The sequence below is a fragment of the Aythya ferina genome (genome assembly GCF_964211825.1).
Source record: "Aythya ferina genome assembly, chromosome: 2".
Taxonomy (NCBI): Eukaryota; Metazoa; Chordata; class Aves; order Anseriformes; family Anatidae; genus Aythya; species Aythya ferina.
This window is the reverse complement of record NC_140297.1, coordinates 14,277,220-14,291,128: the sequence shown is the minus strand read 5'-3', so window position 1 is coordinate 14,291,128 and position 13,909 is coordinate 14,277,220. Positions and strand designations below refer to the sequence as shown.

The window sequence follows — 13,909 nt, the reverse complement described above, 5'->3', positions numbered from 1 at the left end:
TTTCATGGCCTACCCCTGAGGTAGGTGTCCAACTCCCACTGGTCTCAGAGGTCCGGTCAAATCCCTCCCTGGACTGTCATTCAGCCAACAACCAGCTCCAATCAGTTGCCCACAAGAAGGTATCCTACCTTATTGGAGTTACTATAGGGTAACTGGGGTTTTCAGACATGAAATAAAATTATGGGAGACCCTTGATGTTTTGGAGAGGCAGATAGATGGTGTACAGGAGTCTCCAGGACTCAAATACCACTGGGTGCTTCTGTTTGGGCAACTGGGTTAAGACCCACAAGTTTACTTTAGAGGGAGCTAACTCACTTTCCAGGAACCACCAGCTATGTTACTGACACTATTAACTGCAACAGGAGCTTAGGTAATAGCTTACATTTAAAAACAACAACAACAAAAATGTTTAGATATCTACCTGCATTTAGGTATACTAGTCTAGAGCTGAACCTCCAGCCTTCACCAAGCATGGTGCTAGAAGGGAAAAAAAAATATAAAGAAAAAATGAAAAGATGAAAATATCAAGAAATGTTTGAGCGATGATCACAGCTGGAGAAATGTTACTGAAGAGAATGCTACCTTTCTTCAAATGGGATATTGTTTTTGCTCAGCCAAAGAGACAAAGAAAGCAAACTCAGGAGAATAGCATTGCTTTGAGCTGAAATATCATTTGTCAAACATTTTCATAGCAGATTTTTTTAGGAAAAGAACAGAAAAACAAAAACATAGTGGTCATATGTTTCATAGATTTCAAAAGGACATATTGAAAATCTCCTCTGCAACACTCTGAAATCTTACAAAATGCCAGAACAAAATTGACACGAAGTCTAACTTTGACAAGTACAGTCAACATTGACACAGATTGGCAGACTGAGTTCTTGTAATTTTTGTGTGTATTATTGCTAATAACTTACTTGAGAGAAACCATAGTTGCCTAAAAAGAAGTGCTGTAGCTCTACAGGAGTATGCTAGGAGTATACTAATTACACAGCTCAACTAACGCTTAAATAAAAACTAAAATATTGTCCAGTGTTGACAGAAAGATATTACCAGGAAAACAGCACATCAGGACCTGCCACCTCAGTCACTGCATCAAAAGACAAGACATTTAGAGGTAGACACGATGCATTATAGGAGGCATTAAATTAAAGTTTGTTCTGACTAGTGTTTGTGACCACTGACTGGAAATGATAAACAGCAGGAGTGTCTTAAAAGCAATTTATCTTACCTTTCTCAAAGACAGAATATATCACAACGCAAAATAACATATCCTTTTCCAATAGACTGCCATTACCTATATAATACCTTATATCTAAAATCTTCCATAATTTAGTTGGGATAAAACCCATACAAGATCTACAAAAGTTGCTCAGTAAATGTTAATCACTTCCGTTTTCCACAGATTTTTCACTATTGGCTTTTGAAACTTACAGGAAATTCTACCCTGAATTATTCTTCATTAAATTATTTTTATGACATGAATGCATAAATAAATAAATATGTAGTTCTCATTTATCCTGTTTTCCCAAAAGGAATTGCATTTGAAAGCACTGTGTAAATTTATGAGTTAAACCCTAGCTCAAAAAAGTTCAGGAAAACATTTAGGCGTACATTCATTTTAAGCATCTTATAAAATCTTGCTGAAATCAATAGGACTTTGGCATGCACTTAAATAGTCCTTACCACCCTACATGCTTATGATCCACTTCTATTCAAGAAAGCAATCAAGCACAAGTTTCTGAATCGGGATCTAAAGGTATTCTGTGAAAACCATTTCCATTCCAAGCTCTACTAATAAATTAGTTTTTTTGTGATTTTCCTTTTTTTTTTTTTTTTTTTTTTTCATTAAGAATGTATAACATGAATGTGCTTTGCTTCATTTTAAGCTGCAAAGGCCCATTTTATATACTGCTTGTTAAATCAGATTCTAATGATTCTTTCCTTCATGCAAATCTTTCCTCTCATTCATGGATTGTATTTAAATTCTGCTCAGCTTGCATTCATGGTGCCTTGTCAGTGATTTGCATTGCTCTGATGCGTTTGCCCTGGTTGCACCCCTCACTCACTTTGGCTTGAGAACATAGAAGCCATAAATAACTCTTTAGCTGCTAAAAACAACACACACAATTCTTGTACACTAATGAGCTAGAGGATGGCAGCAATGAAGCTCCTTGTGGGTCTCTGTGGTTTCCTGATCAGACTGTTCCTAATGCCCTGCTCTATACCCTGGAAAACTGTGGTTTTCCTAATTGCTACAGCCAAAATACCGCTTAACTGGAGTTTAGCTATATATATATATATATATATATATATATATATAATTTCAACTTAAAAAATCACAACTGCAAATGTGTGTTGTGGCCAGCAGGTCTGGGGAAAGAAAGCAGAGCTGCTCACGGTGCAGCGGCTGCCCTGCCTGCTCTGCGGCGCGGTGAGGCTGTAGCTCCAGATGGCAGCAATGTACAGGAGCACGGGACGTACCAGAACTGCAGGGCCCATAGCTAGATGGCAAATGCTCCCTCCCCTTCCAAAAAGCCAGATTTAATTTTATTGCCACCCTACATTTGGTCAGAAAGCCAAAGAAAGCATTTTGCTTCATAAGCCAGATTGCTACGTTTTCTGATTTACATTGAATGAGACCATTTAGGTGACAACTGCTGAGAAATGATGAGGGTGTCCTGTTTGACATACCTTTTGAATCACACCAGTTCCCAGCCTGAAAATGGTCATTTCTAATTTCAGAAGGTATGAAAAGCAGACACTGGTCATTTTAAAGGTTCATCTTGTGGACAACGTCAAGCAGAAAAAATAATTGAGACTAATGCTTTGTGAAAAACGCTAGGTATATTCTAGCAATGACAAATCTTTAGTGGAAAGAACATCTAGCTAATATATTTAAAGCATGTATGAAAGCATCTAGTATGTCACATATAATGCAAAAATGTTTGGAAAAGAACCATTTTTCTGCAACACAGTAAAAGAAAAACAGAGAGCGTCCAAATGAAATATTCAAAGTTTCTCCTTTATAGTATATTGGGTTTGACTAGTGAGTAGCCCACATCTTTCTGGCTAAATTTCACTTTTTCTTGGAAGCAATGCTTTACCATAGGACACCATAGCTCTGGCTTCTTGCTGGCTGCCATGGCAGTCGCTGCTGGGGTCACAGCAACACGTACTGGAGCCGGGTGAGCATGCAGGGGGCTTGGCAGACCCGAGCCAGACTGGGGGCCCTGCAGCAAGCAGCTCCTGGGGTGTGCTGCCCCCGTAACACACATGGGGCAGGGGAGAAGCACTGGAATTGTTGAAGTTTTGGGCTTTGTGAGAGGAGAAGTTGGGAGAAGGCTGCAAACAGTGCTAGGTGCCTATGGGACCAGGGAACAGAGGAAGGGACAATGTGGTGGAGTGGGTGAAGGTGACAAGGTGATGGGGATGGGGAATGGCACACCAGGAACCAGTGGGCAGGGCTCAGGGACTGGTGCTGTGTGAGGCACATGGGGATGGATAGGCTCCTCTCGCTGGAGACCTGGGTTTCCACCGGAGCTTCCCCAGCTGCGTGGGGAAGCTTTGTTCCGCCGACAGCACCAGATCTGAGACCTTCCGGCCCAAAGGGCAGCACAGCAGGCCGGCAGGCAGAAAGCCGACGTTCCCCTCGTCGCCCAGCCGAGGGCGCTGCCGGCCGGCGAGCAGCCCCATGGAGGTGGCCCTGCACCCGGCCGGCCCGGGGAGGCCGCAGCGGGCCCGGCCCCAGCGGTCAGTCAGTCAGTCAGTCAGTCTGTCAGTCGGTCAGTCAGTCTGTCAGTCAGTCTTTCAGTCAGTCGGTCGGTCAGACAGTTTGCCAGGAGCGCTGGGCGAGGCGGTGCCCAGCTCTGCTCCACGGCTGCCTGCAAGACTGGGGAGGACGAGTCATTTGTCTGCACACTTAAAGGCGATTTAACATCAGCCTACACCTCACATAGAGCGGTGGATGAGCCTAACTCGAGGGCTGTGTGCCCTACTGCTTCTTTTCTCTGAGATCCCACCAGTCTGTTTGTGCCTTCATGCCTCTCGCTCAGTGCCCACAGCCTGAGAGGGGATGGCTTTGCCCAGGAGCTGCCATCGTCCTGGTGCTGCCTGGGACCTTGCACACACCACGTATGCGGGGCCATGGCCTCTCTGTGGTGAGGGCACGCGTGTGAGGATGTGCCTGTGCAACGCAGCGTGACTGGGCACAGGGAGTCAGGAAATCCAGGTTCTTCTAGGCTTGGCACATACGCTTCGTTAGCCTGCGATTTTCTCCCAAGAAGAAATTTGGCTATTAATTCACCAGAGATCATGGATAAGAGAGTTGTAGGAGTGAAAAAGTATTATCTCAGCCTTCAAAATGCTTCGTTCAGCATGTGACCTTAGGTGCTAGTTTCTGAAGTGATTTGACTATCCTTAGTCACCATAGATTATGGTTCCACATTTTAATACCAGACACTACTTATTTCCATTCCACCACAGCATTTACAATTTATGATCCTTTCTGCTGAACTAGTGAAATTCATATACCTGATTACAGTAATGATGGGCATTTATAAAAGGCTAAATAAATAGGGTTGTCTGAGCATTTCTAATTGAGTTCTCTTATAGGTAGCCTACAAAGTCATGACCACATGCAGGGATTCTGCCTAGTTTAATATTTCTTCTTTGGACCACCACCTGCACAGCACTTTCCTTATTCTTCTAAGGCTCACCCTGTTGTTTTCAGGGTGACCTTTGCGATCCAGCCTCTTTAATTCTGGGAAGAGGTCTGCTGTCTTTTTCAATACCATCCAATTTTGGTATGCAGGGCAAAAAGAGGAGGAACATGGCCAGGATGGGAAACTGAGAGATTGTTCCTTACTTGCTAGCCTGCTGGGCCAGAAGCTGGGCAAACCATGGTGGATGGAAGAAGCGTGTACCTAGAGAAACACAGGCCACATGGCTCTGGAAATGGGGGACAGGAGCCGGGCATGCTGCAGGCAGGTTGTAACAGACACTTTGGAAAGTGGCTGTGATTCTAAAAGCTGGTTTGACTGGGTGACACTGAGCTTTCCTCCATCGTGACCTAGACTGTAGGTGAGCTTTCACTCCAAGAGCATCTTTCTTTTGTCTTTTTTGAGTGTCCATTATTGCCATTTCACTTTTTCCCCACATTTGGTGGCCTGTGTATCCCATATAAAATTTTATGCCTTTGTTGGTTAAGAGAGTTAACACTGTAGATTCATATTTGTACTGAATGCAGTGCTTTGAAATAACTTTATTATGCTTATATGTATATTATAAGCATATAGCACTATCCCCAGTGTGTACCCATAGTGGCCACCCCACCTTCAGATTTCATACCTACACATGTGAGACTTTACAGGACTAGTCAAACACCTTTGAAGAACTCTCTATGATACTTTGATTTTTAAATATTGTGTAAGAAAGAAGGAAAAAAAGATTCTTTGTGTACCAGTCTTAGCCTTCATAGACCTTTTATTACAGGAACTATAAAAAGTTTCCAAGAATGCTTGGCCACTTTCACATTATTCCAATGTATAAGAATTTCCCAATTCCTCCCTGTCTAAAGTCCCTTCTCTTCCATGCTAACTGCTTATTGAAGCTTCAGGAAAGCTTCCTCAGCACAGAGAAAGCTTTGGAGCAGGTTGCAGGACACTTACACGCAGCTCTGGGGGAATAAGCACTAGGGCCCAGGGGAGGTGTCCCTCCCAAATGCTCTGCAGCACACCTGGGCTGCTCTGCCTCTTTTTAAAATGCCCACAGGCAGCTGGCCTAGCTCCTTTGGAGGCTGCAGGATTATTCAGTCATTACAGCAGGAGGAGGCTAATCCATGGGATTTCCTTTTGAAGCAGGAACACGTAAAGCAGGAAAGGGTCCTGGAAAGAAAAGGAGCACTCAAAAGGTATGCTGCTTAATAGAGAAGAAAAAAAAAAAAATCCCCAAACATGTTTCTCTGCTAGCTTAGTCACTCTCCTGAATAAAGCAGTTAAACCTTTCTGTGAGCTGCAGGAGGCTCTTAGTTGCCTTCTACGCAGCTTTCCAAATGTTGCTGTGCAAGTTGTGCTGTGGAGCCACATCGGTGATAATCAGGCTTCCCCTCGGCTCTCAGGAGCTGGCGTGGGTGCTGCCTCTGCCCAGGGGTGAGCCTGTGCCTGGGATGCCTAGGGCAGTCCTGCTGTGCAGGCAAGTGCTTGGGTCACTGGTCTGTTGGGGCTATTTTTAGTGGTTCTCTAGCAGCTTTAGGGAGAAGGCAGTCTATCATCAGACCTTGAAAATTAACATGCAACTCCTACCATCTCATCACATTTTTGGAGATCTTCATAGGGAAATTATCTTTAACATCTGATAAGAAGTTATCATAATAATGGGAAGTTCAGTGTAGCTGTGGATTTTTGTTTTCTTGTATACCTAAATGCCTTGCTGTTAGGTGTTTTTGTTTATTTGTTTCTCCCAAGACATAGATTTTTATGTTGATTCATAAAAATCTGTAATAGTAAATTAACTTCTCTAGCACCCTTTCCACATGTTGGCATTTTAGTGAGTTGAATATTATCTAATCTTTGTTTAACTTTTGCATTATTGCTCAGTCAATTCCAAATGCCAAAGCAGGCATCTTGCTAACCTGACTAATTTTGGGACTGCTTTCCTGGCTATGGCCACCTACCTGCAGCACCTCTTAGCTGATCCCAGGGTAAGCTGAGCCACAAAGCTACTTCCTATTTTTATATGTTTGTTTGTTTATTTATTTATTTATTTATTTATTTATTTATTTATTTATTTTTACTAGAAGTGCTTTCATCTCAGCCCCAGCTTCCTTGCTAGAATACACTGGAGGAGAAGGAACACATTTTATCTGCTGGGTGATCCTGCTTCTGTATGTAGTGCTTCCCTAGGAGGAAGAAAAACTCTACCTTAGCCCCACCATCATCAGGGAAAAATACTGCAGTAATCTAAATGTTGAGAAACTATCCTTAAAAAAAAGGTTTCCAGCAATACACTGCAACTCACCTAAAGGAAAACACCAGGGTAGAAGAGGCCTGTTCTGTTTGTTGCACACGTCAATATTCTGGTTGGTTGGTATATAAACATGCAGCAAACACAAATCCCAGTGGAACATCCTTTAGATTTGAGAAGTTAAAATTATTTTTCCCTCCTTGGAGCCGGAGATGGGCATTTTCAATTCTTCCTTTTCACGATCCTGGTAACTTTGTAGAAGTGGAGGACTCTATTAAGTGTTGGGAACTTTGAAAGGGACACCAATAATCAAGTCAGTGCTCAATGGAACAAGGTTTTTCCCACAAATAATGATTGATATCTGTGTCATTAGTAGGGTAGCTGCCCATCTCTTATCATGATTGACAGGTTAATAAGGGACCTGGGGCTATCTTTTCACTGCTAACATACAACCTAACCAATTGCTTTTAAATTATTGCTAATTTGACTGAATATAAGCAGAAGGCATAAAAATATCTGGAATAAATGTCTAAAGCAGTTTTTACTATTAGTAATCTGACTGATCCTATTTTAGCAAAGAGATTAGAATTTACTTAACAGATTTTTTTAAAAGACACTCAGTTTTTTAAAGAAAAATCTTGCAGTTGTTCTTTGGTTCAATTAGGAGCAAAAGAGAAGGGAGTTTTGTAATGCAATTGTCCTGTAAAGGAAAATGTTTTAAATTGGGGAGATTATGTGAGCAGACCACCTGTAGGGCATTCATAGCTCTTTTCTATAATGCTCCAAGCCATGCCTTGCTGCCTGCAGTCTGGCTAACAATACAGGGAAAAGCTGTTTAAAAGGCTGTTCTCCCTTTTCCCTCTGGTGTTCACTAACTGTTACAAGTCTTCCTCTTAAAATAAAAAAAAAAAAAGTCCCACGTCCCTTTAATTGAAGAACTTTAAGGCTCCATGGTGGCCAATTGGTCTGCAACAAGAGGAACCAGGCAGCAGGGAAAGAAACTTCAGACTATACATCACGTTTGGTGAAGAGAAAAGATCAAAGTTTTCCCAAACTCAAAAGAAACCAAGTTCCCTACAGATTAACCCTATTCATTTAGCTCCTCTTAAAGGAATGATGTTCTGAGCCACTGGGCAGACAGGTAAAAAGTTCAACAATTGCCAAAGCATTCTTCTGTTAATTCAACAGCCTTCTGCTCAAATAAATTAGCTTAGTCCTGACAGAAGAACAATGCCTTTTCTCTTGAAAAAGGACCATATTTGATATACAAAAGTTAAGTATGAAAGGTTAAGATGTTAGTTTAATCTGTTAAGGAGAGATTGATCTAACAAATCTCAAGTCACTGTTCCACTGTAGTATGGGATATATGAAGCTAAAACATTAACCTTGTACACTTCAGTATGTGTCCCTGGAAAGGCAGGTGCTTACCAAAGCACAGACAACAGATAGGAGAGGTGCATGTTTCACACTCCTAAAATAACACCCAGTTTGAAAGGCTACTTAACAAGCCATGTGGGAAGACTCTTTCAGACAGGTTTAGTTTAAAGCCACTGTCATTGCTCAAGGCGCCCCCAGTTTTGGGTTTTAGCACGCACTTTTTAAGAATGACTTGTTGAATTACTTGTTTTCCTCAAGTCTGGTTATCTCACTACTTTACCATAGCTGGCTGCCTATTACATAGCACTGGCTAGAACACGAGCGTAGCTCATCCTTGGGACCTTCCACCCATGAGAATGCCCTGCTGACACAGAGCAGCTGGAATAACCAGGGCAGGAGTAGGGGAAAAGCTTGAAAAAGTCATTTATCAAAAGTCATTTTATTGACAAAATAGAATACTCATATTTGCTCTTACAGGGGTAGCCTCTAAACATTTTTACAAAAAAATTTACAGACTGTATAGCTTTGGATATATACATATTTTACACATCTGTACAAGGTAACAAATAATTATATAAATACATCCTTTAATGTAGGAAACCCGTATTTATCTGGGGTGTATAATTAAGACATGTTTTGATTCAGTCTGTATTATAAGGCATTTGCCTGGTCATCAATATCCCAAGAAACCTGCAGTCCCAGCAGACTCCCACCTCAGGATGGGGGGAAGGAAGAGCCTCCCTCCCCTGAGCTGCTATTAGTCCAGAGTGAATCAGAAGCTGCTTTGCCTTGCCCTCTGCAAGACACGGGTGAGCCCCTACCCTCCTCTGCCAGCAAAATAATAAGCTGGCTCCTTGAAGTACATGCTCCCTGCATATGAATGGAGGGGAAGGAGGAGGGGGCTGGAGCCCGGGGCCTCTGCCAGCTGCATTGTTCTATACAAGCTGTGGCTAATAAGGACCATTAGGGGTTCATTAATGGCACCAAACAGTGAGGGGGCATTTCAGGCAGGCCAGTGTCCCTCATTCCCTAACCTTTGGCTTCTTTCCCCCTCCTCACACTTGAGACAGGGGCATCTGCTTGGGGTAGGAGACAGAGCTGGCAGTGCCTGATCTCCATGTCAGGCCAGTGCTGACATCGCTGTAGAGGGAGCCACCACCGCCGGCCCCAAGTCCTCCTGCTGCAGCAATTGCAGCCTGCCCGCCTGCCCCTGCCCCTGTGCCCCCAGCCACAGCAGCACCTTTGCTGGCCCAGCAGCAGCGGGTGCAGAGAGCCCTCCAGGACTCAAGGGTCTTGCCAGACCAGACCCAGACACCAGAGGTGATGCCCACCACCAGGCACATGAAGTACTTGAGCATGAAGACCGCATAGTCGGGGCGGCGGGCCTGGTCAGGCTGCTGGTCACGCAGGCAGGGGCAGTTGTGCGTGGCCTCCCATCGGGGCCGGTTGTGCTGCTCATAGAAGAGGCAGGCGACCACGCTGGCTGCTGGCACCGTGTAGAGCACAGTGAAGAGGCCCAGGCGTATCATCAGCTTCTCCAGCTTGTGGGTCTTGGTGGGGCCGCCCTGCTGCTTGATGACGCTCCGGATGCGGAAGAGCGAGACGAAGCCAGCGAGCAGGAACATGGAGCCAATGGCCAAGTAGATGAGCAGCGGTGCCAGCACAAAGCCCCGCAAGTTCTCCAAGCTCTGGTTGCCCACGTAGCAGATGCCAGCCACCGGGTCCCCGTCCACAGAGCTGAGCGCCAGCACGGCAATGGACTTGACGCTGGGGAGCAGCCAGGCGGCCAGGTGGAAGTACTGCGCGTAGCCAGCGATGGCCTCGTTGCCCCACTTCATGCCAGCAGCGAGGAACCAGGTGAGGGAGAGGATGACCCACCAGATGGAGCTGGCCATGCCGAAGAAGTAGACGAGCAGGAAGACCACAGTACACAGTGCTGGGCCGGTGCTCTCATACCGCACGTGCTCAGCCACTGCCAGCTCAGGCTGCAGCTCGGCCGCGCCGCCTGCTGCCCCGCGTCCCCCTGCTGCTGCCCCTGCTGCAGCTGCGCCACCTCCAGCCCCCGCCGCCCCAGCACCCGCACCACCGGCCCCCGCACCACCGCTGCACGCCACCTTCTCATGGCCAGCCACCAGGCGCACCAGGTAGCCGAGGGAGACGAAGAGATAGCAAGCAGCCAGGAAGATGATGGGCCGCTCAGGGTACTTGAAGCGCTCCATGTCGATGAGGAAGGTGGAGACGGTGGCGAAGGTGGAGAGGAAGCAGAGCACGGACCAGAGGCCGATCCAGAAGGCGGTGAAGGCGCGCTCGTCGGGGCTGAAGTAGGGGTTGTGGCAGGGCAGGGCACAGTTGGCGATCTGCCCCGTCTTCACTCGGTTGTAGAGCGGGTGCCGCTCGCTGGACACTGACACCATGGGTGCCCTGCACTGGCAGCCCGGCTCGCAGGGCGGCGGTGGCCGTGGCTTGCGCGGGGCCTCAGCCGGGGGCACGGCGGCTGCGGGGGGCGCCTTGGCGGGGCTGCCCGGCTTGGAGCCACGGTGCGGGGGCTTGGCGGGGGGCGGTGCGGCCGTGGTGAGGTCCGTGCGGTTGTAGTCCATGCAGAGCGTGTCGGGGCTGCCCTGCTCGGGGAGGCGGTCGCAGCGCATCCTGTCGGGCCAGGCGAAGCCGTACTGGCGCATGAGCGGGGCGCAGCCGGCCTTGGCCCGCTCGCAGACGCTGCGGCAGGGCGGCAGCGGCTTCTTGTAGTCCTCCAGGCAGATGGGGGTGTACATGCTGCAGAGGAAGAAGCGCAGGTCGCTGGAGCACTGGATCTCCACCAGCGGCCAGAACTGGTGCACCTCCAGCCCGGCCTCGTCCTGCGTGTCGTGGTTGAACTGGTTGGGCATGTAGGTGTAGTTGTAGCCGATGCCTTTGCAGAGGGGCACGGTGATCTCCTGGCACGACAGCTCCTTGGCCGAGGAAGAGGAGGACGAGGAGGAGGAAGAAGAGGAGGAGGACGACGACGACGAGGCGGCGGCGGCAGCCGAGGCGGCGGCGCAGCCTGGGCGCTGCAGCAGGGCCAGCGCGGCGAGCAGCGAGGTGATTTCCAACAGGTAACTCCACTCCATGCTCGGCGCCCGGCGGCCCCGGCAGCCCGCCCCGCCGCCCCCGCTCAGCAGCCCCGGCCCCGGCTACCCCGTGCCGGCCGCAGGTGAGAGGGGGCTCGCGGCCCCGCCGCTCGGGACGGACGGACGGGCGGGCGGACAGACGGACGCTGTGCCGGTGATGATGAGGACGTGGAGGGGGTGGTGGGGGGGGGGGGGGGGCTCCGCTCAGGGCAGCCCCCTCAGCCGCCGCCGCATCTCTCTCTCTCTCTCTCTCTCTCTCGCTGTCCCCGCTTCCTTCGCTGCTCCAGGGAGGGAGAAGCGGCGGCGAAGAGAAGTTTGGCCGCCGAGTCCCCGCTCAAAGATGGCCGAGGCCGGCCCCGGGGGCCGGGAGGCGGCTGCAACCCCGCGGCGCCGGGCTCCCACCGCCCCGAGCAGCGGGCAGCGGGGCTGGGGCGGACCGGGAGCGGCTCCTCCGCTCCGAAGCGCCGGGAGCTCCGCGGGCGCAGTCTCCAAGCGCCCCCTTCTCAAGCTCAGGCGGCCGCTGCTGGCTGCGCTCCCCTCCAGGCGCCCCCGGGCCGCGAACCCGCCACCTGCGAGCCGCGGGGCGAGCCCGGCAGCGGCTGGGCGCAACTTGTCGCTCCCCGGCCCCGGCCGCGCCAGGCCGGCCGCCCCGCTTCATGAATATTTATAGCGAGCGCCGCCGGGCCCCGCCCCGCCCGCCCCGGCCGCCTATCACGCGGCGGAGGGAGGGGGGGAGGCTCCGGCCCCCGTTAAGGTGGAGCGGGGCTGCGAGATTAGTTGTGTTTTTTTTTTTTATTAGTTTATTTTTTATTTTATTTTATTTTTTTAAATTTTTGGTACGCTTTTAGGGCTGCGAGGTTGGAGCTCGGCTGGGTGCAGGCACGGGGGTCCCGGTCCCCAGGCGTGCCACGGAGCTGCGCCCACACACGCACACACACACACACGGGGGCAGCGCGGCTTCGCTGCACCCCTCTTCTCACGGCGTTGGGGTAAAAACGAGCAATTTTAGAGAAACCTGGGGTCCAGAAACGCGGCGTTTGCAATAAAAACGCACTTTGTGCCGAAGCACGGAGCGGCGGCTGGTGCACGTGCCGCAGGTGCGCGGCTCCTCCCGGGGACCTGCAGCGCGTCCCTCAGCCCCGACCCGCGGGGCCGCCCCGTGAGGAGCTCCAAGAGCCCCGCTCCCGGCGGCCGTTGGGAGCCTGAGGGCACGGAGGCGCCGCCGCCGCGCCCGGGGGGCCGCTGTGGAGGCGTGAGGGGCCGCCCCCTCAGCCCGCCGCCGGACCACCTTAAGGGGAGCGGCGGCCGCGCTGCCGCCCGCCCCGGCCGCTCGGTGCTCGCGGCGCTGCGGGGCTCCCGCTGGGGCCGCCGGGCTGCCGAGAGCCGGGAGCCGCGGCCCCACGTCGGGTGCCTGGGCCCGGGGGGAGCCCCCGGCGGCAGAGCGGGCAGGCGGGGCCGCGCGTTCGCCGTGTGGCCGCCGCGGGAGTTGGCGAAACTTCTCCGCGCCCACCTGAGGGAGCGTTGTGCGCCCTCAGGGCTGGCGGGGAGGCGCCGGGGCCGGGCTCCTCGGCGTGTCGCGGTCTGGGGCTGTTAATCCCACCGCCGCGTGTATATAAATATATGTATATGTATATATATTTTTAGGGCGTGTGTGTCGAATTCAGAACTTTCCCCAGAGCAGCAGACGGTTAATAAAGCTCCACAGCAGTTGAAGCGCCCCGAGGCCGAACAAAGCCCGGCGGAGGGGTGCGGGCGGCTGTGCCTAGCCAGGGGTCCCCGGGGCTGACACCAAAATAATCCTCCCCGAGCCCCCCAAAGCGGCCCTGGTGCTGCTCGAGGCGTGCCTTGTCTGAAAACCGCTGCTGAATGCAGGAAGGAGCGAGCCTGGTCAGGAGATGGGGGCGAGCATAAATCCCCGCTCCGTCAGGATCCCTCTTGCCTGCCACAAAGTACCTCTGTGCTGAACTTCAGCTCTGCGCTACGGAGACGGCAGATGTGAGGTGATGGCTTCCAAAAGCAACACAGATGCTGTAACGTTTCCATTGCCATACTTCAGCAAGGAAGCTCAGGAGACATGCTGAATGCTGCAGTTTAGAATTACACTGTAACTCTCCCAGAAAGGGGAGAATACCAAGTTTCTCAACAGTACGCTTGGCTTCATGCTTACTATCGGTCATATAGGCTCTTGTTTCCTTGCAGCGTGGAAAGAGATGCAGCGCAAAGATAACTGCGTGCCTTGGAGCTGTTCGGTAACAACAAAATCGGTGCTGTGGAACTCCATAGCAGTTTAATAACGCCTATGTATCCGAGTTCCCTTGCAAGACCACGGTAATTTGTCAAATTGTCTTTCAGGTATACAAAACAGCCCAGCCGTGGGGAGGGCGCTTTACTTTATTTGCCTGAAAAGCAGCCTGAATGGCTTAAGGCTGTGGAATCACTGCCCATTGTGTGCTCCTCCAATG

At 50.2% G+C, this 13,909-nt stretch overlaps 1 protein-coding gene across 1 annotated transcript; it reads right to left on the bottom strand.

The window, feature by feature from the left end:
• Nucleotides 1-8,760: 8,760 nt before the first annotated feature.
• FZD8 (frizzled class receptor 8) lies at nucleotides 8,761-12,066 on the bottom strand. Its single transcript, XM_084508297.1, has one exon. The coding sequence runs from the start codon at nucleotides 11,445-11,447 to the stop codon at nucleotides 9,396-9,398; it is 2,052 nt and encodes a 683-aa protein (XP_084364423.1). The 5' UTR covers nucleotides 11,448-12,066; the 3' UTR covers nucleotides 8,761-9,395.
• Between the last annotated feature and the right edge of the window lie 1,843 nt (nucleotides 12,067-13,909).

Bases quoted from the DNA above. Each gene is read 5' to 3' on its own strand.
- FZD8 (XM_084508297.1), bottom strand. From the start codon at position 11,447: ATGGAGTGGAGTTACCTGTTGGAAATCACCTCGCTGCTCGCCGCGCTG.